Source organism: Triticum urartu, chromosome 7 (assembly GCF_003073215.2).
Source record: "Triticum urartu cultivar G1812 chromosome 7, Tu2.1, whole genome shotgun sequence".
NCBI lineage: Eukaryota > Viridiplantae > Streptophyta > Magnoliopsida > Poales > Poaceae > Triticum > Triticum urartu.
The window spans coordinates 499946856-499974433 of NC_053028.1; the positions used below are offsets into that span (position 1 = coordinate 499946856).

Below are 27578 nucleotides of genomic sequence, written 5' to 3' on the forward strand. Positions count from 1 at the left end.
GTGATGAACTATAATATGCAAGGGATGACTAAAACAATTCCCAAGATCTTCGCGATGCAAAATTCGGCGAAGGTAGAAATCAAGAAAAATATCAAGTGTTGATGGTTGACAAGACCACTAGTTTCAAGAGAAAGGGCAAAGGGAAGAAGGGAAACTTCAAGAAGAACGGCAAACAAGTTGCTGCTCAAGTGAAGAATCCCAAGTCTGGACCTAAGCCTGAGACTAAGTGCTTCTAGTGCAAAGGGACTGGTCACTAGAAGCGGAACTACCCCAAGTATTTGGTGGATAAGAAGGATGGCAAAGTGAACAAAGCTATATTTGATATACATGTTATTGATGTGTACATTACTAGTGTTTATAGCAACCCCACGGTATTTGATACTGGTTCAGTTGCTAAGAGTAGTAACTCGAAATGGGAGTTGCAAAATAAACAGAGACTAGTTAAGGGTGAAGTGACGATGTGTGTTGGAAGTGGTTCCAAGATTGATATGATCATCATCGCACACTCCCTATACTTTCGGGATTAGTGTTAAACCTAAATAAATGTTATTTGGTGTTTGCATTGAGCATGAATATGATTTGATCATGTTTATTGCAAAATGGTTATTCATTTAAGTTAGAGAATAATTGTCGTTCTGTTTACATGAATAAAACCTTCTATGATCATACACCCAATGAAAATGGTTTGTTGAATCTCGATCGTGGTGATACACATTTTCATAATATTGAAGCCAAAAGATGCAAAGTTAATAATGATAGTGCAACTTATTTGTGGCACTGCCATTTAGGTCATATTGGTGTAAAGCGCATGAAGAAAATCCATGTTGATGGGCTTTTGGAATCACTTGATTATGAATCAGTTGACGCTTGCGAACCATGCCTCATGGGCAAGATGACTAAGACTCCGTTCTCTGGAACAATGGAGCGAGCAACAGATTTGTTGGAAATCATACATACTGATGTATGTGGTCCGATGAATATTGAGGCTCGCGGCAGGTATTATTATTTTCTGATCTTCACAGATGATTTGAGCAGATATGAGCATATCTACTTGATGAAACACAAGTTTGAAATATTTGAAAAGTTCAAAGAATTTCAGAGTGAAGTGGAGAATCATCGTAACAAAAATAAAAGTTTCTACGATATGATCGCAGAAGTAAAATATTTGAGTTATGAGTTGAGATACCGACGATCGAATCTCGGGCAAGTAACATACCGATGACAAAGGGAACAACGTATGTTGTTATGCGGTTTGACCGATAAAGATCTTCGTAGAATATGTGGGAGCCAATATGAGCATCCAGGTTCCTCTATTGGTTATTGGCCGGAGGCGTGTCTCGGTCATGTCTACATAGTTCTCGAACCCGTAGGGTCCGCACGCTTAAAATTTCGGTGACGATTGTATTATGAGTTCATGTGATTTGATGTACCGAAGGTAGTTCGGAGTCCCAGGTGAGATCAGGGACATGACGAGGAGTCTCGAAATGGTCGAGACGTAAAGATCGATATATTGGACGACCATATTCGGACATCGGAAAGGTTCCGAGTGATTCGGGTATTTTCATTGGTACCAGGAGTTACGGGAATACGAGGAAGAAGTAATGGGCCTCATGGGCCAAGTGGTGGAAGAGAGGAGGCAGGGCGCGCGGCCCCCCTAGCCCAAACCTAATTGGACTAGGGGGCCGGCCCCCCTTTCCTCCTTTTCCTCCCTCTCCTTCCTTCTCCTTCTCCTCCTTCCTTTCCTCCTCCTAGTAGGAGTAGGAAAGGGGAGTCCTACTCCTACTAGGAGGAGGACTCCTCCTCCTGGCGCGCCCATAGAGGGCCGGTCGGCCTCCCCCTTGCTCCTTTATATACGGGGGTAGGGGGCACCTCTAGACACACAAGTTGATCTGTTGATCTCTCCCAGCCGTGTGCGGTGCCCCCCTCCACCATATTCCACCTCGGTCATATCGTAGCGGTGCTTAGGCGAAGCCCTGCGTCAGTAGCAACATCATCACCGTCATCACGCCGTCGTGCTGACAGAACTCTCCCGTGAAGCTCTGCTGGATCGGAGTTCGCGGGACGTCATCGAGCTGAACGTGTGCTGAACTCGGAGGTGCCGTGCGTTTGGTACTTGGATCGGTCGGATCGTGAAGACGTACGGCTACATCAACCGCATTGTGCTAACGCTTCCGCTTTCGGTCTACGAGGGTACATGGACAACACTCTCCCCTCTCGTTGCTATGCATCACCATGATCTTGCGTGCGCGTAGGATTTTTTTTGAAATTACTACGTTCCCCAACAGATTTTTGGCGTGGTTCCGATAGGTGGTGCTATCGTACATCCACGTTGATGGAGACTTCAACCCACGAAGGATAACGGTTGCGTGAGTCCACAGAGGGATCCACCCACGAAGGGTCCACGAAGAAGCAACCTTGTCTATCCCACCATGGCCATCGCCCACGAAGGACTTGCCTCACTAGGGTAGATCTTCATGAAGTAGGCGATCTCCTTGCCCGTACAAACTCCTCGGTTCAACTCCACAATCTTGACGGAGGCTCCCAAGTGACATCTAACCAATCTAGGAGACACCACTCTCCGAGAGGTAACAAATGGTGTGTTGATGATGAACTCCTTGCTCTTGTGCTTCAAATGATAGTCTCCCCAACACTCAAAACTCTCTCATAGGATAGTATTTGGTGGAAAGATGATTTGAGTGAAAAGCAACTTGGGGAAGGCTAGAGATCAAGATTTATGTGGTTGGAATGAAGTATCTTGACATCAACACAAGTGTAGGTGGTTCTCTCTCAGAAAATGTATGTTGGAAGTGTAGGCATGTTCTGATGGCTCTCTCCACGAATGAAGAGTGGATGGAGGGGTATATATAGCCTCCACACAAAATCTAACCGTTACACACAAATTACCAAACTCGGTGGGACCGAATAATACAACTCGGTCAGACCGATTTAGTTCATAATGTGACCATTAGGGTTTTCGGTGGGACCGACTTGATCAACTCGGTGGGACCGATGTGCTAGGGTTAGGGTAAAGCCTCATCTCGGTTGGACCGATTACACAAATTCGGTGGGACCGATTTTGGTAATAAGCTAAACAGAGAGTTGGCCAAGCAAACTCGATGGGACCGATGTCATGTTTCGGTGAGACCGAAATTAATGCAATAGGCAAGAGAGAGTTTGCAAGCCCATCTCGGTGAGATCGAGATCCCATCGGTGAGACCGAATTGATTAGGGTTTCTGGTAGTGGCTATGTCAAGAGAACTCGGTGGCGCCGGATAGAAAGTTTCGGTGGGGCCGAGTTTGACTTTTGGTTTGGGACAAATGTGGATATCAGAAAGTGGTTGAGGGCTTTGGAGCATATCACTAAGCACTTTGAGCAAGCAAGCCATTAAGCAACACTTCATCCCCTCTTAATAGTATTGGCTTTCCTATGGATTCAATGTGATATTGGATCACTAAAATGAAAAATGTAGAATCCTGAGCTTTGAGCTTGAGCCGATCATTTGTCTTCATCATCTTGAAGGGGTCCCACATCCTCTAGTCCATGCCACTCCACTGTTGGACTTATCTGAAATATGCTAGATGAAAATATTAGTCCAACAAGAGATATGTTGACATTAATTATCAAAATCACCCGGGGAGCACTTGTGCTTTCAGCATCAACTCTGCGGATCGGGCAGATCGTTAGGCAATGGAGAGGCCTTTCAATCGATATAGATACAAGGAGTAGACATTGCCATACAACAAATGTATTAGAGCTATAAGTGTAAGAAAGCTCACTACTGAAACTAAGTGGGTGTGCATCCAATTTGCTTGCTCATGAAGACCTCAGGCATTTGAGGAAGCTCGTCATCGGAATATACGAGCCAAGTTCTATAATGTAAAAAAATTCTCACTAGTATATGAAAATGACAAATCATGAAGACTCTCTATATGAAGAACTAGGTGCCACTTTGAACCACAAGTGTGGTGAAATGATAGTAGCATTATCCCTTGTCTCTTTTTCTCTCATTTATCTTTTTTTCTCATTTTTTAAAACAATACCATGAACCTTGTCCCCACTTTTTCGAGGACGCATCAATCTCCGTCATTCTTTATCTCACTGGGACAATGCTCTGATAATGATGATCATCACACTTCTTCTTACTTACAACTCGATAACTGTAATATTATGACTCTATATGAGTGCCTCTGAATGTGTACCATGATGTGCAATGCCTCTAGCCGTCAAATCTACGGTCTCGTCCTAGGCTCTCTCATTGGTGAGGCGACGACGCGGGGTCGCGGTGCATCCTGGCGGGCCAGCCAGATCTAGGCTCGTCCAGGCCAAAGGCTAGGCGAAGTGGGAGGTTGCCGAAGCGGCGGCTTCGGGCGAGTTGGTGTTGGGCGGCGTGCTGGCCGTGTGGACGGTGGTACACGGTCGGTGGTGCGTGCGAGGGTGGCTGCAGCTGTTGCACGGGGTGCCGGACTTGACCAATCATGGTTGGATCTGGTTCTTGTAGTGGTGGTCTGGCTCAGATTGGTGGTTGGAGTTGCAGCGTCGGGTGAAGATCTTGTTGTCGGCTTTTGGGCATGGTAGGCAATGACGACGTATGTGGGCGCTGCATCCTTCTTGAAGGTGTCGCTGAGGCGTTCCTGCTCGCTCCACTACGCAAGGATGCTTGGGGGAAAACCATGATCCCCTAGCATCGGACGATGGCGACGTGTGTCACACTTCTTGGGGCATCGTTCCGGGAGCTCCTTACCGGCCAGAGGGACCAGTGATAGCTGGGGGTGTCGTTCATGCTGCTTGGTCGTGTCCGTCTGACAATGAGGGGGTTTGGCTTCTGTGGCAACGATGACAATGGTGAGCATTGTCGGAGGCATGACATTGGTCGTGGTAGTCGGCTCTTCGACGTGTCTGTAAGATTGCCTCGGCTGCTTGTTGATGTGAAGTTGTAACTGCGGTGTGGGGCACCGGTGGTGTACGATGACAGGCGACAGGTGGATGTTCGGCGATCTTCCGTGCCAACCTTGCTTTGTTCTCCGTAGTTATCTGCCGAGTCGGAGCTGCGTTGTCTCGCTGTGGGTGGATGGCGTTCTGCCTTGTAAGTGTAGCGTTGTTCTTCAGCCAATCTGCTTGCCGGGTTTTTTTTTATCTTCGAATCCTCCCATGTTGTTCTTCCGTTGCTTTCTGCTAAATCTCCCGAGTCTCACGTGCCATGCCATACGGACTAACAGACACTGCAAGTCGCAAGAGAAAATGTGGCTGGCCCAAGTCTCGCGTCAGAGTTGGCGGTCGCTCTGAAGAGCTTTGCTACACCTACGGACCGCATCTTACAGACTTTAAGTTACGCACATGTATGGTAGTATTTGGTTGGATGGGAAATCAGAAACACGACCCACAGTTGAATTCAAGGGGAGAAGAGATTGGTTAGTTGGAGGGGTCCGTAAGATGATTCCGTAACCAGTCCGTAAGTCTAGCTTTTTTGCGCTCTGAATTCTGGGCAGGAAAAACCAAGCGCTCGTGCGCTCCGGAGAATGGAATTCTGCACAGGCCGCCGCACGTGGTAATAGTGCGCTCGCTCGCGCTGGAGCCAACATCACGCCCGGCCGGAGGGGAACGACTTGGAATGTTTCAAATATATTCAGGCTCAGGCCCGTTGGAATGGATCGAACGGATCGAAAATTCGAAATGCAGCAGGCGGCGCCGAGAGCGACGGACCGTACGTGCGTGCGTACGTACGTATTCTTCCTCCTTCGGTCGTCGGCGGCACGGTGGCACAGTGGTGCAGTAGAATCGTGCACTGCTTTTGTACAACAACCACGACTAGTAGAATACGTACTGCACCATGAGCCGTCGACGACCATGTGCGCATGCAGCGCGGCTGCCTCTTTTAGCACCCCATTTACTTTGACTCGTGGGCTCGTGGCTCAAGGCTCTGCTTTGATGCATGCTTTCGATTATAAATTTGAAACCCATTTGGACCGTATTTTACCCGGATCACGACCGCCCCGGGCAGGCAAACGTGCGTGGTTTCGTTGAAAGCGACAAGCTGGTTTTTATTTATAACAGATCAAGAGACGGACTAGTTGGAAACGTAGGCGATGAAAATGCGTGGGTTCGTTTGGGTCATTACTTGGATTGATTAGTCAGAGCGGCGACCCCGCGAAGAGGCGTCGCTCTCGCGGTTGAAAAAGCTGGTGAGCCGTAGCATCACGTCGACCCGCTTTCCTGGACGCAAACCGCACAATAAGTTGATGCGAGGTTACGCTTAAGCATGTGCAAATGTTTGACCGCCTTCATTGTTGTAGTACGTTAACCGTGCATCGATCAACGAGACGGGACGAACTTAACCGGGCCAAAAGTTGACCAAAGGTGGCTGCTCCGGCTTTTGCTTCCACGAGAATATGCTAGCCACAGTAGGCTATGGCACTTCGGTGCTTTTTTTCCGGCGGAAATAGCACTTTTTCGTGCTACTTTAACTCTGCTCCGGTCATTCGATCCAAGTTGCTCTGGTTGTGCATACGCTGTCGGAATGTAGACTAGAGCTTCAGCACTCACAAACTTAACCATGCACGTAAAATTTATAAAGTCACCATAGACATCTCGTCGTTGACAGAAACGTCCGATGAACTAAGGATACCACAATACTTCTAACCATCCAACCATAGATTGGTTCGTGCACCAGTACGTATTTAATATGCGGGAAATATGGTAGTAGCGAATGTGGATGTATACAAAATAAAAAAGGGTAGATTACGCCACCAAAAAGAGCTAAAATTGTCACATCTGATCATGTCCGATCCGAGATGCAAAACTGCAGCGGACGGTACGTTGCCATTTGGTTTGAGGCCACACTATTTACAAACAAAACAGAAAAGGAAAAAGAAAAAGAAAAACCAAAACAAGCGGACAGAGCAAAACCCACATACGAGCACAAGTGCACAACAAACACCAGTGAGGTGAGAGATCAAGCTACTGCTACTGCTCTAACGGGCTACATAGTACAGTTGGTGTTCATCCTAGATCAAGCCACTCCGATCCATGGATCCATCCTTTGGAGAGAAACACAAAAACAAGAAGCCTCTCCATGGATCACAGCATGCACACGGGCGGATCTGAGCAAGAAAGCTAGTACACCATGGAGGAGATCAAGCTCTGATCGCCGGATAGAAGAGAGAACGGCCGGCTGGGCGCCGTGTGTAGGTTGCGCTAGGTGGCGTCGGCAGGCTCGGGGCACTCGAGGATGCACTCGAGGCGCGGGCGCCAGGCGTCGGCGCGCGGCGGCTTGTCGTCGTCGGCGCGGGCGTTGCCCATCTGGCGGAGGACGTCCTCGAGGCGCTGCTCGCCGCTCTTGAGCTGCGCCATGAGCCACTCCAGCTCCGCCCTCGTCAGGACCACCTTCACCTTCATCCCGGCCGCCGGCGACGCGGACGCCGGGACCTCCTCCTCCTCCTCCTCTTCCTCCTGCAGCAGCACCTGGCCGATGCTCCTGAGCTCCTCCTCCTCCTCCCTCACCTCCGGCGCCACCCTCTCGCCGTGGCCGCGCCGCCGCTGCTGCGTAGACGCCTTGTTCAGGCAGTTGCCCATGGCGCTCGCTCGCCGATCGACAAGGTGGTGGGGGCGGGCGGAGTAGCTTCGGTAAGTAGAGTGCCTCGCTTTTGCTAAGAGGTGGCAGGAGCGCAGGCGCGGGGTGTTATATAACGACCGGGCACGAGGGTGGCCGTAGCCAGCCACTAGCAGCTCTAGCTCTAGCTCGGAAGGAGGCGTTGGGTTGGTGCGTGGTGTGCGGGCGCCGTGGGGCCCACCAACGAATGCTGCATGCACATGGCGGGGCCCGGCCGGGGTCGCGGGATTGGTGTGGCATGGTGTGGTGCGGCCTCTGTGTGGTTCGGTGCGTGGCCCCTCAACAGCAGGCAGAGGCCCTTTTGCCGTCGCTTTTGCCGCTGCTTCCTCCCCTCTGCTTTTCGGTCTGGTTCGGTCGGTCGCATGTGTGTGTGCGTGCTTGCCAAAGCTATTCCGTGGGAGCGGGACAGACAGTCACTGGTGACGAGATCTCCGGGCATGTGGGCTCGCGGTGCCCTTGCCGGGCCACCGGCATGATGCGGCCAGCGAGCGTGCGCGCGCGCCCGGTGCCGGTGGCATCATGCATGGCATGGCACGGCATGGCATGCTTCCGGCGCACGCATGCGCGGCGGGCCTCGACCGCGACCACGGATCGGCGCACGGCACCGTATCACGCCGGCTGTCATCCATCGACCGATCATGCACCGATGCGCGGCCCTACTCGCGCTGCGTCCGCGCAACCGTCCAGGGCGGCAGGGTCGACCAAATCTGGATACCGGCCTGTCGTCCGATGCCAACAGTTTGGGGTAAAGGTTTATGTTTCCCCGCACTTGCGCCGCAGGCGCTGAAAGCCACATGATCTGGACGCCGATATCATATCGGCGAGGATGACGCCTCCGTCGACATGCGGGTCGCTACCAGCGGTAGTACGTACGTGGCGGTGGCGTGCCGCGCCTTCGCGTGCTGGATAGGGCCCGTGGACGTAGGGGAGGGATGTCGAGCTAGCCGCTGCACGTGAACGCGCACCGATACAAGGGCCCGTGCGCCTTCCATGTGTGCAAAAGAAATATCGGGCTGTCTCGGCTCGAGCATGCTCACGGGCGCGCATAATATGCTACCGACTCCTACATATAATGATCGACAGGATGATTAATGTACTATGGTATAGTGTACAACAATAATGTACTAGTAGTAATGTACTCCGCTATGTGATCGATACGGGCCGATGGATCGACACGAACGCCAGATTCCATGTCGGATAAGATGCCAAAGTTGGTCCATCCGGCCGTGTGGTGTGGACGACTTGACAATGGCGGCAGCCGGCAGGCTGCAGAATCCGCGCATGTCAGTGGAAGTACCAGGAACAAGGGCAGTACAATTCGTTCGTACTTGTACAAGCTCTGTAGGAGTAGTAGCAATCTTATATCAGGGAGCGTATTAAATCCTTCTCCAGTTAAACTGAAAAATCACTTTGGTTCAAGGTTATCAAGTACTATGCCTTTATTCATGATGCCTTTTTTATCTTGGTTACTAATTGGAAGACTTGTTGTAAACCAAGATCAAGGGATTCGGCTTGCCTGCTCCCTTCCTGTGCTCCCATCTGTGCTCCCACTTCATCCTACGACTGTCTTTTTTCTTTTTTTTCTAATCTAATCATCCCTCTCTCCCTGATTTTAAGGGGTGGAGCCGAGCCTTATTTTGTTCCAATCAAATCAAGTCACGTAGACGGGAGCACGGATCGACACATGACGGGGGAGCAAGCAAGTCTCGTCCAAGATCAAGGGGATTGTTGGAAATATGAGCAATTTACCATATGATTTAAACCATAGAAATACTAGATAAAACATGACTACTATAGCAGAGATGAAACAAGTTATGTAACCTAATAGAGAGAAGGCAAATAGCACTTGCACATATGAATTAGAACAGAATATATGTAGAGTAGATAGTAGAAGAACAAATTGTAGTAGGTATTCGAACAAGAGGAACATGAACACGCCCTGAGTTGCGGTAGTAGCAGTAGCGCTGGAGTTGACGTTTTCACCCATGAAGTCGAACAGGTCGTCGACGTCGGGGGAAAAGTCGTCGTTGGGAAAGTAGTTGTCGGCGTCCGAAGTGTCTGTGATGAACAGGTCAGTTGCCGCGCAAAGCGCTCCCCAAAAACCTTATCACCCTACTTCCATACATGATCAAAAGGTGGGGTTTCGGAGGCCTACTGTCCCGACCTGCGGTGCACGCGGCAAGTCGGGATGGGGAAGATCGTAGTAGTACCTCAGTGCTCTGAAACTCGGTGGCGTGAGAGAGGTTTTGTTCTGTTGTGTCTCTCTGGAGAGAGTGACCTCTCTTTCATAGGCACAGGAGAAGGGGGCGAATAGGCAACGATGGGAGGTGAAGCAAAAGAGGGAAACGAAACGAACAGGCAGCAGCCGAAGGGTGCAACGTTCGTATTCAATCTCCACTAGATAAAAACTTTTCAGCTCCCACGTGATCTTTCGTATACCAGTCGTGCGTGGCAAAAAATTAGACAACGGCTCGGCTCATTTCCGCAACCCGCAGCGCGTCATGATGAGGCGTGGCGTGGCATGGCAAGGCGGGCGACGGAGGAGAAGCGCGCGTAAATGTCTCGTTCTCCCTTATAAAGAGGTCTAACTCCTACTAGGTGAGCAGTGTGGAACTAAACTTTAGTCCCATCTCTTGTCTTGCATAAATGGGCTAAGTGGGTCTCTGAAATTTATTAGGAATTCTGAAAATGCAATTGGGCTAGCCTAAAAATAGACTAAATTCCAGCAGGGGTTTGGGGATTTTAAATCTTGAGCTCATGAACAAAGCCTTGTTGGCTAAATGGTTTTGGAACCTCCCGAAAAAAAATTGTTTTGGAACCTATAAGTTGAGTCTGGCCTCTGGCAAAATGTACTTCTAAACGGTTAGAGTTTGGGTACAGCACGACATGTAATATCAACTATCTCCTGTATCCATCTTTATCTCTATGTAAAAGTTCTATGCGATCGACTGATTCTCTTTGTAAACCACGACAAGGTGATGTTGCCCTCAATAAATAAACTCACGCAGATGGTCTCCTCTAAACTGTTAGAGTAGGAACGCTTTCATATAATTTTACATGGTATACATAGCCATCATCTTCCCAATCTAGCTACCAGAAACTTTCTCCATCGCCATGGCTTCCTCGACTACCGTCATCCTCAACTTTGGTCCTCCCCGCGAGCCAAGAAGTTGATAAATTGAATTATATCCTATGGAAATCCCAAGTGACATCCGGCCTGCAAAGAGCGCATGTCACATGGCTCCTAGATGCAACTGGCGCCACGCCCCCAACCACGGTGGAGCAGCAGCAGTTGGACAAGACCATGCCTACGGTGCCAAACCCACTGTATGCGCCATGGCTATCGAAGGATCAACAAGTCCTTGGTTATGTGCTAAATTCTTTTTCAAAAGAGATTCTTGCACATGTCATTGGTAAGGAAAATACCTATGATCTATGGGCTGCAATCAGCACACTCTTTGCATTGCAGTCATAGTCTCGCATCACAAATCTGCGGATCAGCATCGCCACCATGAAGACGGGAACGATGTCCAGCTCCTCCTTCATCACCAAGATGAAAACTTTCAGGGATGAGCTTGCAGCAGCAGGTCGTCCTGTTTAAGACCCCAAGATAGTGAAATATGTACTTGCGGGTCTTGACCGCAAATATGATCCCGTGGTGGCAGCCATCGGCGCTGTCAAGGCGCCCATTACTCTCGACGAGCTCTTTGCCCAAATCTCTACCTTCGCCCAAAGGGTGGAGATGCTGGACGATGGGGCGGAAGGCGACTGATATGTCTCCAACGTATCTATAATTTATGAAGTATCCATGCCATGTCTACAATGATTTTATATGGTTTTGGTGCATTTTTATACAACTTTTTTGGACTAGCTTATTAATCTAGTGCCATTGTCAGTTCCTGTTTTTTTGCATGTTTTTTGTTTCATAGAAAAACCATACCAAACGGACTCCAAACGCGATAAAAATTTATGGAGATTTTTATGAAATATATGTGATTTTGGGAGGAAAGAATCATCGCAACATGGTGCCCAAGGGGCCCACAAGGAAACACGGCACGCCCCGATGTCTTGTGGGCACCTCGTAGGTTGGTTGGAGCCCTTCTTTCACGGGAAGAAAGATAATTTTGAAGGAAATATGCCCTAGAGGCAATAATAAACGTTGTTATTTATATTTCCTTATATCATGATAAATGTTTATTATTCATGCTAGAATTGTATTAACCGGACACTTAGTACATGTGTGAATACATAGACAAACAAAGTGTCCCTAGTATGCCTCTACTAGACTAGCTCGTTAATCAAAGATGGTTAAGTTTCCTAGCCATAGACATGTGTTGTCATTTGATGAACGAGATCACATCATTAGAGAATGATGTGATGGACAAGACCCACCCGTTAGCTTAGCACTATGATCATTTAGTTTATTGCTATTGCTTTCTTCATGACTTATACATGTTCCTATGACTATGAGATTATGCAACTCCCGAATACCAGAGGAACACTTAGTGTGCTATCAAATGTCACAACATAACTGGGTGATTATAAAGATGCTCTACAGGTGTCTCCGATGGTGTTTGTTGAGTTGGCATAGATCGAGATTAGGATTTGTCACTCCGATTGTCGGAGAGGTATCTCTGGCCCCTCTCGGTAATACACATCACTATAAGCCTTGCAAGGAATGTGACTAATGAGTTAGTTGCGGGATGATGCATTACGGAACGAGTAAAGAGACTTTCCGGCAACGATATTGAACTAGGTATGGTGATACCGATGATCGAATCTCAGGCAAGTAACATACCGATGACAAAGGGAACAACGTATGTTGTTGTGCGGTTTGACCGATAAAGATATTCGTGGAATATGTAGGAGCCAATATGAGCATCCAGGTTCCTCTAATGGTTATTGACTGGAGATGTGTCTTGGTCATGTCTACCTAGTTCTCAAACCCGTAGGGTCCGCACACTTAACATTCGATGACGATTCGTATTATGAGTTTATGTGATTTGATGTACCTAAGGTTGTTCGGAGTCCCGGTTGAGATCATGGACATGACAAGGAGTCTTGAAATGGTCGAGACATAAAGATTCATATATTGGAAGGCTACATTCGGACACCGGAATGGTTCGGGTCGTTTCGGAGTACCGGGGGTTACCGGACCCCCCGGGAAGTTATTGGGCCTCATGGGCCTAGTAGTGGAAGAGAGGAGGTAGGCCAAGGTGGGGCGCCCCTCCCTAGCCCAAACCGAATTGGACTAGGGGGGCCGGCCCCCCTTTCCTTCTCTTCTTCCTCTCCTTCCTTTCTCTCCTACTTGGACTAGGAAAGGGGGAAACCTACTCCAAATAGGAGTAGGAATCCCCCCTTAGGGCGCGCCCCTTGTGGCCGGCCCTCCTCCTCCTCCCCTCCTTCATATACGGGGGAGGGGGGCACCCCATAGACACACAAGTTGATCTTTAGCCGTGTGCGGTGCCCCCTCCACATTTTTCCACCTCGGTCATATTGTCGTAGTGCTTAGGCGAAGCCCTGCATCGGTAACTTCATCATCACCATCAACACGCCGTCGTGTCGACAGAACTCTCCCTCGGCCTCGGCTGGATCTAGAGTTTTAGGGACGTCACCGAGCTGAACGTATGCAGATCGCGGGGGTGCCGTGCGTTCGGTACTAGAACGGTTGGATCGCGAAGACGTTCGACTACATCAACCGCGTTACTAAACGCTTCCGCTTTCGGTCTACGAGGGTACGTAGACACACTCTCCCCTCTCATTGCTATGCATATCCTAGATAGATCTTGCATGATCGTAGGAAGTTTTTTGAAATTACTGCGTTCCCCAACAAATTTCTGGATAAAATCCCCTCAAAATTTCAGCTTAGTCGGAGTTACGAATCTCTGGAATATAAGAAACGGTGAAGGGCTCTGAAAACTGTCGTGAAAAACAGAAGACAACAGAGAGATCCAATCTATGGGAGAGCCTCCTCTCTCCTAGGAGGGCCAAGGAAGAAGGAGGAGGGGCCCCTTCCCCCCTCTCCTCTGGTGGTGCTGGGACGCCGCGGGGTACATCTCCTCCATCACCATCACCATCACCATCACCATTAGGCCTGGGCGTTCGGTAGAAACCGAAATTTTGGTTTCTGTTGTTCGGTTTTTTCATCAATTCGGTTTGCAGATATGGTAACCGAATTTGGTACTAAAATTGTACTAACCGAATTTTCGGTTAAACAAAAATTCGGTTCGGTTTTCGGTGTTAACCGAATTCTGTACCATATTCAGAAATTCCAGTTTCAGTTTCAGAACATTTTTTGATAGCATGCATATTGCAAAAAAAAAATTGGCAGCATATCAACACAACCAACGAAGTTCCAGCATATCTCATAAGTGCAAGAAAGGAATCAGCAAAATAGCATAACAATAGGACTTGTTCATGCATTATAGCATAACAGTAGGACAAAGTAGTAAGTGCATGATAGCATATCTCATAAGTGCGTCTACTAAAATTTCAAGACAGGACAAACCGACAAACTGATAAGTTCTCCACGAGAATGAAGTGCAGCACACAACCAACCAAAATCAAAGTCTACTTATTACACTTTAAAACATAGGCAAATAGCCAAATTTTGAAGTGCCACCAAAAAGTGCACTGCAGATGTGCTCCAGTTCCAACTTGGAGTCTTCAAGAGCAGCCAGCAAGACTCTCACTCAACAGGCCAACAGTAGGACTCCCACTCCTACCCAGCAAGAGCAAGCCACCAAGCAACATGTAGGTCTCTGTAGGCTGTAGCCATAGTAGGAAAAATTACAAGTTATAATTAGAAATGAACAGCCAGGAAAACAACATGTACAGGAGCATCTTGCTTGTAACATATGTAAACATGAACATGAGTACTTTAACTTCTAACACATATAAATATCAACATGAATAGGATATGTATTTATAATACAAAATGAGTACAAAGCTATAAGAACATGAACAGGAGCATCCTTCTTGTAAAATGAACAGAGATGTAGTGAAGCATGTGCTTGATGAAGAGGATTTCTACAAAGTGAAACACGTAAACCTGAGAGCATCTCTTGCAACTCACTCACCAACATTTAACTAGAGGATGGAGGCGGGCAAGATGACCCAACCCCAGATGGCTTGCAAACAGACTTGCTAGTGCCTTGCCTTCGACACAGGATGAATTTTGTACTACAAACTCTTCAATTTAATTCTGGAAAGAATTATAAAAACATTATTATTAAGCATAGGAAGTTTAGAAATAAGAAAAATTATATGGAAAACGATCACAATATGTTACCCTTTTCCAAGATTAACAATTTCATCTTCATCTTCTTCAATTGTCGATAGTAATAGCACCCCTTAGCCATCTGGGTACAAACAAAGAGCTTGGGCCATGAATGGCGTAAGTGAGGTTCTAAACTTTTAGGATGCGTCCACTTGTGCTTAAATGCCGAACTCGGATGCAACCGTTTGATACAGGGAACAACTAACACATCACGGGCCATTCTTGCCAATATTGGGAATCTAGCAGCATTGTCTCCACCATTAGAGGTGTCAAAATCATCCTATTTTACTTCATTCTCTTCATGCAAGGTATTTCTCCAATTCAGATGCTCATGCTAGTTTTCACCACCATCACCAATTCTCACTTTTTATTTATCGAGACACCAATTTCTTCCTTTCCCTTTTTGAGTTTTGGTCAGATGTGGAGCACCCACATGCTTACTTGCATCACTTGGTGCATACTTAGCTTTGTACTCTTCAAACAAGCATGCACAAATGTTTGCCGCTTCCCAAGGCTTTGCCTCATTTAACTCACCATACATTTCTTCAATTGCTAGTTTTGTGAAATTTGATAGCTTGAATCTAGGATCAAGAACAGCTGCAGCAAATACAAACATGTTCACATTCTCCTCTTCCTTCTTCTTTCCTTTCCCTCTCCCCTTCCCCTTTTCATTCTCCTTCTCCACCTCCCTCATGCCAACATCCCCAATACTTATCATACTTTTCTTGCATTTTCTTGGCCATTATTTGGCGCAAAATATCATCACTATCAGCCCACTCTTCCAACACAACATTAACTTCAGCAATATCCATGACAAATTGATTCACGGTCACATGGAGTGTGGCGGAAACACTAAGAGTTAGCTCATAAAAATGTCCAAGAAATTCAGCCATTTTCCTGGCATTCTCCCAATCACTATCAACAGGAATACCAGGAGCTTTCTCACTCATTAAATCCAATGTATAGAGTGGATCTTCTTCCTCATACCTCGCAAACACTTTCTCAAAGTTGATTGCAGTTTTTAACATTAGGTATGTGGAATTCCATCTAGTGCATACATCCAAACACAAGAATGCCTCGCTGTCCAACTTTTCTAATGCAGCAAGCTCTTTAAATCTTGTAATTCTAGATGGCCCATGTCTTATATATCTAACCGCAGCTCGCACATGCTTAACTGATTCATCCAACTCTTTTAGACCATTAGTGACAATCAGATTTATAATATGGGCAGCACATCTCATATGCAAGAATTTACTTCAGCTATGCTATTTCCAGTTTTGATCAATTTCTTCCGTATGTAACCTACACCACCATCATTCGCGCTAGCATTATCAACAGTTATTGTCATAACTTTGTTTATTCCCCACTCCATCAAGCATTGCTCTAAGGCCTTTCCAATATCATCTCCCTTGTGACCTTTTACTAAGAAAAAACTAATGATCTTCTTGTGCAAATTCCACTCAGGGTCAATAAAATGTGTCGTGACTGTCATATAACAATCTTGTGTTTGAGAAGTCCAACCATCAGTAGTGACACACACTCTTTGACATGATTTTTTGAAAAAAAGTTTTAGCTTTGCTCTCTCTTCAAAATAAAGCTTGACAACATCCCGAGTGCATGTTCTTCTAGAAGGCATGTTGAAACGTGGACATGCAATTGACATCACTTCTCTAAAACCAGTTTTTTCAGTAAATGCAAAGGGAAGCTCATCTACTATAATCATCTTAGCAATAGCTCTCCTTAGTGCTTCAGGATCAAATTTATGCACCGTAGGACTTTCCCCTTGGATTATTTGCAAAGTACCTTGATTCTTATTCTTATCACTATGAGGATTAAACTTGCAAGTAGTAAAATGACTTTTTAAGGCAGATGTACCATTAACCCCTGGAACGGCCTTGATATCACGATTGCAATACTTGCACTTTCCAAACTTGAGAAGACCATCAACTAGTACCTCAGCAAAGTGATCCCACATTGGTGATCTTTTTTTCATCTGCCTTCTTGCAGGTAGTTCATCCATCTCCTTATTTTTCTTTTCCCACTCCTCAATCTTTCTTTCTTCTTCCTCATAAACTCGCATCTCCTCTTCATTCATGTCATCACCAAGCCCACCAGGTTCAACCATCTGAAAACAATAACATAATTACAATTCTTGTGATCAATCGTCTATACTAATTACTTGCAAGAAGAAGTAAACAAGATGTCCAAAATACAAGTTACCAAAATGCATCTACTAAAATCAGTATGTACAGTGTGAGTGCACTGAGTACTAGTAGATGGATGAGAATTTCCAGTTGACAAATAGTAGGTTCAGCAACAATTTATATGAGTTCGTTCCCACACTAAGACAAGAGGAATACTAATGGTAAAACAATGTCTTCCTTGCAAAAACTGCAGCAGTAAGAGACTACTAGTACACAATATTGCAGCAGTAAGAGACTACTAGTACACAATATTTATACAAGTTCATTTCCATGCTGAATATTACAAGAAGACACTAGAATTCAGAACCTCGCATAGTCACATGAATCTTACAGACTAAAAGACACTGGACTATTAGATGTAGGCAAAATTAGGCATCTGCTCACAAGATTGGAAGAATTAAACAACAAGTGCATACAAGTTTACCATCTAGGCATCTACTCACAAAGAATGAAACATAAATTGGAGACAAAGGATGGGACACTGGGCATATTACATTGATTGAATGTTCAGTTTCTCTCATGGAAGACGTGGTGACGAACTGGAGAAGACGCCCCCGAGATGCTGTCGAGGTGGATCGGCGGTCGGCGCTGAGTTGGAGTTGGAGAGGTGAAACGACGGATGGGCAACGCCGCGACGGCCGATCCTTGTCTCCCTGGCCCTTCTCCTCTCCTTCCTTCCTTCGTGCAGATGCCGAGATGCGATGGACTCCACGGCGTTGGGGGTGGCCGGGCGGGGGAGAAGATGCGGTGGGCGGTGGCGTCAGCGACGTCTCAGCCGCTCGGGCGGCTCAGATGAGTAACAGGCTAGCGGCGGTGGCTGGCAGCTGAGTAGGTAGGGCAGCAGGGCCACAGAGGGAGGGGTTAATACTTAATAGACTTAGGTTTTCTAGTCGGGGTGGGGAGACATGGGGACGTGGGGTGCTGGTTGGCTTGGTGGGCTACGGGGCTGGTGGGTGGGGTGGGCTTGTACTAGGCCAGGGCCCAGGGGCGACGAGTGGAGTGGGCTGGGATTTGGCCATCTCGGTTAACCGAGAAATATACCGAACCGACCGAATTTAGTTCGGTTAGTAGCCTATCTAACCGAATTTTCTTGTACACAGTAAAAAACCAAAAATTCGGTTAATTCGGTTTCGGTTCAGTTTTCGGTTGGTCGGTTTTTATGCCCAGCCCTAATCACCATCACCACCAACTTCTCCTCCGTTCTCATGGTGATGTGTGTGAGTAGTTCATCCTCGAGGCTGAGGGTATGTACTAGTATCTATGTGTTTAATCTCTCTCTCTCTCTCTCTCGTGTTCTTGATTTGGCACGATCATGATGTACCATGAGATTTGTTAATATAGTTGGGTCATATGGTGTTCTTCCCTCTCTATCTTTGTTGTGATGAATTGAGTCTTCACTACTGCAGGATGCTGCTAACGCGACACTACGATCAGAGACCCTTCGACGAAACTGTGCGCGATCCAATGATCGCAAATGGTGGTGTAAAAAAACGTCAAAAAAGGTGCAAAACGTTTGCCATGACGGATGCATCAAACATGGTTCAGATTTTAGTTGCGTGTGTGATGCAGGGCATACGGTTCAGTTCAATTAACTGTTTGCGATGAGGAGGAACAAAAGAAATGGGCATCCAGATGAAGGTGTGTGCGATATATAGCATACGGTTCACTTAGATGAACTGTTTGTGATTAGGCAACACAAAAGAAACGGTCAGCCGGATCAAGGTGTGTGCGATATACGGCATGCGGTTCACTCGGATGAACTGTTTGCGTTGAGACAATAGAACAGAAACGGTTCAACTTAACAAGATGTGTGTGATACGCGGCAAACAGGTTTATAATCGGAAATGTGTGCGAAGACCGATAACAACACAGACGATTGCTGCTAACAAGCCGTGTTTGTTGTGAGCAAACGATTGCTGATATACAATTGTGAGTGATTGATGAAAACATCACCAACGGGTTCCATTGTTTAGTCCATGTGCGATGTGATTTTCTTTGCACAACATCTACGCTCTGTATACAGAGCATCAACATATGTACTTAAAAAGACAACATTGCATAACCAAATTAAGCATCCAATTACATAAGTGACCACACACATAGCATTTCCACACACCAAAGTAAGAAATTACATGCATACTAAACTAGGAGAAACGAGGATCTAATCATCTACTTATTGTTGCAACGACGCTTGCCATTGCTCTCTACTTCCGGCTGGATCCCTAGCCATTTTGGGGAAGGAGGCACTTCCTCATGTCAACGATCCTCCTGTACATGTCATAGCTCGTGTACGCCTCCTTGCCTACGTACACGATGTGAGCTTTGTCGAGTTTCTCCATCCAGGGCGAGTGCCAGGCACGCTTGTCCTTGTTGCAGGAATCCGTCATGTCTCTGTAGTAGGGGTCGATGATGGCCTCGGCGAGGTGAACCAGCGAGTCCTTCTCATGCTCCTTGTTGCCCCAGATCTTGTATTGGCCCTGGATGTTGACAAGATTTTGGCAGGCGATGCCCGGATTCTCGAGCGCCTTTACATCGTTGGTGCAGTCCACCGTAGTGAGCATGTAGTGGGGGCTGTTGGCAAACTTGGCAAAATGCTCGCAAGGCCTTGTGGCCAAGCAGTAGTGGTAGATGAGGACGTGGTGGCGCACACACATCTGGGTGACGACGACCTTGGGACGAGACCCGGCACGAGCGCGGATATACTCGAGGTCGAACCCGACCACCTTGTACTTCTCCTCAGCAAGCAATAGCTCCATGATGTGGTTGGAGTGCTCCACCCAGACCGGGTCGTTGGTGTACACCACCGAGAGGTCCGTGAACCTTCTGTGGGTGTCCACCACGGCATGCATGGTGAACTGCTGCTCATCGTCGGCAGCCGCTCGGAGCGCCACTGGAGCCACGCAGGATACCCTCTAAGAATTTGTTGTGGTGGGTGTGCTTCTTGCAATGGTGGGGCGCAATCGAAAGGTTAAAGAGACACGAGGGTTAAATGGCCGCTGTAATAAATGGGAGTCGGCCGGCCTGTAATCGTCACGTCTTGTCACGATGTTCATTGCGGAGGATTCGAGTGCACGCTTGACAACATCGCACCACACGCGTTTCGTTTGACCACACATGGGCTCGAAGAGCCGCCAAATGTATCGTCGGTGAGCCTGTTCCCGCGCTACCGCGCAGTTTACCGCGCAAGCTTCCCACCCGGCTAGTTTGGCCACGTGTTGGCTAGAAGAGGGACAAATCATGGGCGTCTGTTGGCAAAAAGCTTTGTAAAAACGAAGTGTGTGGAATGACTTCGGTCATAAGTTTACCTGTGGGTGATGAGGTCAAAGTTACACAGAACGGTGATGATGGACACTCGAGTGCGATAATTAATTCCACGCTCTACAGGGCACACAGTTGAAGAAACCAAATGTGTGCAATAATGTCGAAGATCGCAGTCGAGTTAGCTATACAGATCATGTGCTGTGAGACCAACAAGGTAAACAAATTCGAGAATGGTTAATAAAATCTAAGACCATTGCATATTAAGGTCAAAATAGTGCTACCAATATACGAGTCTCATACGATGCCATTTCAACGGTTGTACCACAAAAGCTTGAAATATTACAAGGTTCAAATTCCAGAGTTATATGGCTCAAATTCAAAGATTACAAGGTTCAAACCGATATTAAAAATGAAATTCAGCTCATCAGCTGCAAACGCTCACGCTGATCCGCTGAACATGGATATCAGAGAGGTTCAAACTAATATTACCACTTCTAAGTCTGGTTTTGAAACCTCATAATTTTTGCAAAGGGGCCGGCCATTGAGAAGTCATGTATGGGGTTGACACGATGACTTCTGATTACTCTATTATCTGAAGTTCCAAAATGAAATTCAGCATTTTCAGAGCCTATTCCATTCTGCCGCACGCGCCGGCGCTGATCAACAAACCATTCATTTTTGCAAAATAAATGTAGGGCAAACCTCATTACCTTCAGCACCTTTGCTCTCGAAACAAAGAACCCGGCGAATATAATCTCCGCTAAGGTCCCTCGGTAGGAGTTCAAAGTAATTTCTAAGAGATGTAGATCTAGGCATTCGGCGTGATTGTTATATTGTATCACATTATCCACCACCAGGCCTAATCTTATCCGCAAAAGAAGAAAACGTGTTAGTGCCTACATGCAGTTTTGAACACTACTACATGCCTATTTGGTTTGAAGAATTTGTAAAATGCACTAACATGCCATCTTCGATCTGACATGATTAACATGTGCATTTGATTACATTCTAGAAAAATGTAGCCTTCTTCACAAGAGGTTGGAGTGGACGAAAAGTTCCCTAAGAAAACTAGTACAGATGAATCCAAAGGAGAAATGCTTATGGATTGTAACCATATGGATCAAGCAACCAATATGGGGGGGACATGTATGTACTGGAATCCTCCAAAAGAATCCTTCAGAAATCGTAGTACATTGTCATTGTAAACTTGGAAAAAGGTGTCACAAATTGAACTCTCTTATGGTTAACATTTAACAAGAAAGGAACATCACCTCGATATATAGCTTCTCCAGGCACGGAAAGCATCCCAGGAAACTGACAACTTGCTCCAGGTTCGGGCCGATAGTTTCTAGTGCCAAGACCTTCATTGTGCGTAGTTTCGGGGTCAACCTTGTCAGAATCATTTTGTGGATGACAGACGAACAAACATCTTCAAAATTAGAAATAATGTTAATTTGTAGAAGCAGAGGTAGAAGGTGGTTGTTGTACCTGAACGGGTGTGGATCTAATAACAAGTTCGGAGTATTTGTCAGACGAGTAGCCCACCACTGTCAATTTCGGCGCAGAAATGACATTGATTCTTGTTGGACCTTCTTGATCAACTACAAGTAATATCGCAAGTGCAGGTGTGTCCTCAGTGACCATATCGTGGTACACATCTTGTGATGCCTTCCTGCCGCACCAGGAACACACATAAATAGTCCGAAGAGTCATGGAGGTGATGCAGAAGCTACTCAACCCATAGATCGCCCGAAGACAAAGGTACTCGAGTGCAATACAACCATGGAGCAGGCGCTCCATGTCATCGTTTGGGAGGCAGACGACGATGACCTCTAGGTTTTTTAGTCATGGTAGAATAAGAGCGGGCGCGTCATTAAGGGGGGATGACAGTTCCTGAACTTGGCGACGCGCAGCGTGGGCGCGAGGCAGAGCGTGGACGTTGGCAGCAAGCACATATGCCCATCATCAAAAGTGAGCTCCTCGAGCTAACCTAGGGCGGGGGATCGGAACTAGTCGTCAAGCTTGGCTCGGTCCTTGCCGTTGGAACGAAACATGCCCATTCTAAGGCCTATGGTTGGGCCAAGGTGACTGCCGAGGATCTTGGACAATGCATCCAAGCTTTTGCGATAGCCATGGTAGAGCTCGTGGGTGTCGATGAGGTCGAGAGGGGTGGAGTTCCATAGGGGACGCCACCACCGGGAAAGGACGATTGTCCGTGCCCCATATTTGATTGGGAGGAGGGAGATGATGACTGTCAACATATCATCGGGGAGGTTTCTGATGAAGTCTAGTCCTGTTGGAGTCGCTTGCAGTTCTTGCTCGCCCCGCCTCCGCTTGTTGGCTGATGTCTACTACACAACCTTCTTCTTGTAGACGTTGTTGGGCCTGCAAGTGCAGAGGTTTGTAGGACAGTAGCAAATTTCCCTCAAGTGGATGACCTAAGGTTTATCAATCCGTGGGAGGCGTAGGATGAAGATGGTCTCTCTCAAACAACCCTACAACCAAATAGCAAAGAGTCTCTTGTGTCCCCAACACAACCAATACAATGGTAAATTGTATAGGTGCACTAGTTTGGCGAAGAGATGGTGATACAAGTGCAATATGGATTGTAGATATAGGTTTTTGTAATCTGAAAATATAAAAACAGCAAGGTAACTAATGATAAAAGTGAGCGAAAACGGTATTGCAATGCGTTGAAACAAGGCCTAGGGTTCATACTTTCACTAGTGCAAGTTCTCTCAACAAGGATAACATAATTAGATCATATAACTATCCCTCAACATGCAACAAAGAGTCACTCCAAAGTCACTAATAGCGGAGAACAAACGAAGAGATTATTGTAGGGTACGAAACCACCTCAAAGTTATTCTTTACAATCAATCCATTGGGCTATTCCTATAAGTGTCACAAACAACCCTAGAGTTCGTAGTAAAATAACACCTTAAGACACAAATCAACCAAAACCCCAATGTCACCTAGATACTCCAATGTCACCTCAAGTATCCGCGGGTATGATTATACGATATGCATCACACAATCTCAGATTCATCTATTCAACCGACACAAAGAACTTCAAAGAGTGCCCCAAAGTTCCTACCAGAGAGACAAGACGAAATCGTGTGCCAACCCCTATGCATAAGTTCACAAGGTCACAGAACTCGCAAGTTGATCACCAAAACATACATCAAGTGGATCACGTGAATATCCCATTGTCACCACAGATAAGCACATGCAAGACATACATCAAGTGTTCTCAAATCCTTAAAGACTCAATCCGATAAGATAACTTCAAAGGGGAAACTCAATTCATCACAAGGAGATAGAGGGGGAGAAACATCATAAGATCCAACTATAATAGCAAAGCTCGTGGTACATCAAGATCGTGCCATATCAAGAACACGAGAGAGAGAGAGAGAGAGATCAAACACATAGCTACTGGTACATACCCTCAGCCCCGAGGGTGAACTACTCCCTCCTCGTCATGGAGAGCGCCGGGATGATGAAGATGGCCACCGGTGATGGACCCCCCCTCCGGCAGGGTGCCGGAATAGGGTCCCGATTGGTTTTTGGTGGCTACAGAGGCTTGCGGCGGCGGAACTCCCGATCTAGGTTTCTTTTCGGGGGTTTCTATATTTATAGGAATTTTTGGCATCGGTCTCACGTCAGGGGGGGTCTCCGAGTCATCCACGAGATAGAGGGGCGAGCCCAGGGGGTAGGGCGTGCCCTCCACCCTCGTGGATGGCTCGGGACTCTTCTGGCCCAACTCTTTTACTTCGGGGGCTTCTTTTGGTCCATAAAAAATCATCAAAAATTGGCACATCAATTGGAATCCATTTGGTATTCCTTTTCTGTAAAACTCAGAAACAAGGAAAAAACAAAAACTGGCACTGGGCTCTAGGTTAATAGGTTAGTCCCAAAAATCATATAAAATAGCATATAAATGCATATAAAACATCCAAGATGGATAATATAATAGCATGGAACAATAAAAAATTATAGATACGTTGGAGACGTATCATTGGCAGCCCTGTTCTCCACCTTCGGAGTCTCCTTGTCAGCGGCGCTTTCTGATAGAAGTGGGAGTACATGGAATATTTAGTTAAAACGGGGCAATAGAAAAGTGTATTGGTAACTAGAAGTTATTAGGTAGGAATATAGTAAGAAAATGGAATAACAATTGGTTGCTTAAATACTACACGATTTGATATTGTTGGGTAAGTCAACATGCAGATACTTGAAAAGAAAGCTTACTTCGAACAAAGTCTGGACAGATGATATCCTCGGGGAAGTTAGCATATATCTCATGACCAGGCCCTTTTATGTGCACTGCAATTATAGTGCCAGCTTTCAGTTCATAAAACTTAGAAATTTATTTCCAAAGGCCAGTGCCAAAATAGGACTCACCACGTTCATCAAGTCTTATAGTAGCAACGATTGTAAATCCATGGTTTGTGTTCAGTATGACATCCCTGTAGTCTGCAAATATGGGCCCAAATTGAAAGAACTGTACAATAGTTGAAATCAAAGGACAAAAATCTATAATTAAACAGATAGGGTAAACATGATGTCATGGAAATATGAGAGTAATCGAATGAACAATACATCATTAATTTGCCTAATATAGAAAGAAGAGGGGAAAATCCCCTTTGACGTATATGGTGCATGTGGCACCTTTTATCCAAATGTAGCAATATTTAGAATATGTACAGGAAAGTAGGCCATGCCAACCGATTTAGGGTGAGATTGAACATACCGCGCGCATCCTCAAGTCATCTGATTCGGTGAGATGGAATGTCTGGCGTAGGACGCAAAGTCCTGATGTGTCTGTGCACTGTACACTCTACGAATGGAAGAAAACCCTCAAATCAGCTCGAATAAAAATGAATTCACGGTAATTTCGGCCGGGTGATTAAACGAGGCACATGAATTGGGATAAGAGATGAGATAATATCTCATTAAATTAGTTACCGTGTTGTCCATGAGAAAGAACCCTCAGTATGGCAGATTCCCCAACCGAACGGAGCTGGATCGACCGTGATCAGCGTTGAGAAAGTCGATGGTGATAGGCGGCGGCAAGTGGAAGTGGCGAAATGTGGTGGGCTTTGCCGGCAGCCTGGCGGCGGCAGACGTCGAGCTATGTGGTTACCGCCGCGATAGGCGGTGCCATGCATAGATGCGGAGGAGCTTGTGCAGGTGTGAATGGGGACCAGAGGGGGTGGCTGGCGGGGTGAGGGTTTTTGTGACATGGGGATGGTGAGGGTTTTATTTTTTCTTTTCTGAATTGGGTGGTGAGGGTTTTCTGTCCCACAAAGAATTTCGGAGGCAACGGTTTGCTAGGGCCAACCGTGTGTGATTGACACAACAGGCAAAATGAAAGTTATTGCACACGGTTCCAATTTAGGGAACCGTGTGTGATTGACATACTACCTACGTCCTAGTTTATTGGTCCCATTTGTAATTTGTACCAAATTTTGACCAAATATTTCACTAAGAAATTTTTATGCTTGTCACGAAAAATTATATCATTGAACACTATGTTCAAATATGCATCCAACGATATAATTTTTGCTGACCTGCACTAACATTTTGTGAGTTAAATATTTGGTACAAATTTAACACAAATTACAAAGGGGACCAATAAACCAGGACGGAGGTAGATTCCATCAACCGAACTGATTGCATCCATATCCCACATTTAGACATAAGCAAACATAGATTAAACATACTCAGACATAGATAATAAGCTAATAAGCGTACACAAGCATAGTTCAACCATAAGTACATAGTTCAACCGTCATTAAGCATATTCAAGCGTATATAGTTCGATCCCACATCTCATCTCACAGGCCGGCACGATCCTGAAGCTTCTCCACGTACTCAGCGTACGCGTCGTGCGCCACCCTGCGAGAATACTTCTGCTTGAAGGAGCCAACGACCTGTCCTATTGCATGCACCAGAACACCTAGATACGCGCCATGAAGCTTGTGGTTGCAAAATGGGCATTGATAGCCGCCGTTCCAGGTCCTAATACGCTTGTTATGCATTCCCGCATAAAGCTCCCTCAGGATTTGCCTCATGTACCTCCTCTAGCCATCTTCATCCTCGTTGTCCACATCGCCAGACAGCACCTATACAAATAGTAAAACAAATTTGGCATCAAATCAATGTTTACATGCCATGAAGTAGGATTAGGAATTTATGGCTATTTATTTATACATATCCAGAGATTATGGTTCGATTTTTAAGCACAGTCGTCTATGTACAGACCAATCTTGAAGTAAATAATGGCACAAACATATGCAGGTCATTCAAAATCAATTGTCAAGTCCTGGCTAGGAATTATTAGCACAAACACTAATCCTAGTCGGATTACTAGCAGAAATCATTTGCACAGATGAAACAACTAATCACTTATCACTTGTACCATTTAAACAATCAATACACTGCATGGATCTAACGAAACTTACTCAGATTTCATGGATTGGGAGAACATAGCCATATGATTTCTATTCCAAAAAGGGAGAGGCAAGAGTAATCGGAGAAACCCTAGGATTTATTTGACACATAAATGGGTATAGATGACTAACCAGTTGTCCTCGTCGTCGGAGTCATCGCCGGAGTGGTCGTTGGAGTCGTCGCCGGGGTCGTCGCCCGAGTTGTCACCAGAGTCGGTGTGGAACTCCGCTTACAGCTGTGGAAGCTCTACACCATCGATGACGTCAGGGTGCAGCGATAACTCGCCGGAGGTGACAACAACCTCTGTCTCGATGGTGTAGCTCTACCCCACGTTAGGGTGAAGCTCTACCCCACACGCAGGAAGCCACGGCAATAAGATGCTTACGCGTCAATGGCGATGTACTTCCGTCGCTTCAACGACCCGAAGATATTGCTGCCGCTGAGGGATCCCTTCCTCTTGCGGAGCTCCTCGAAGTCCACACAAAGACGACCAAAGCGCTGGAGTGACGGCCGGTGCGCGGCGGAGCCAAAGAAGAACCAAGAGGGATGGCTTCAGGGGAGCCCGATCGTGGCAAACAACCTTGCGCCCTCTCATTGCAACCTCCCGAGGCTCCTAGAGCCTCAACCTCGGGAGCTGCATGACGCACCTCCTCAGCAACCAACGCCTCAGGAGGGGGGTCGCAGGCCCCCGAGGACGACGCCCCCGGATCACCACTCGTCATGTGCTCCTCGGCACTTGAGCCGCCGGCCTCCGTCGGAGCTCACCCCCCC

The 27578-nt window shown here is 46.6% G+C and overlaps 1 protein-coding gene across 1 annotated transcript; it reads right to left on the reverse strand.

Annotated features, from left to right (window-relative positions):
- Nucleotides 1–6750: 6750 nt before the first annotated feature.
- LOC125520609 lies at nucleotides 6751–7660 on the reverse strand. Its single transcript, XM_048685570.1, has one exon. It carries the CDS (start codon nucleotides 7568–7570, stop codon nucleotides 7193–7195), a length of 378 nt encoding a protein of 125 aa, XP_048541527.1. The 5' UTR covers nucleotides 7571–7660; the 3' UTR covers nucleotides 6751–7192.
- Between the last annotated feature and the right edge of the window lie 19918 nt (nucleotides 7661–27578).

Bases quoted from the DNA above. Each gene is read 5' to 3' on its own strand.
- LOC125520609 (XM_048685570.1), bottom strand. From the start codon at position 7,570: ATGGGCAACTGCCTGAACAAGGCGTCTACGCAGCAGCGGCGGCGCGGC.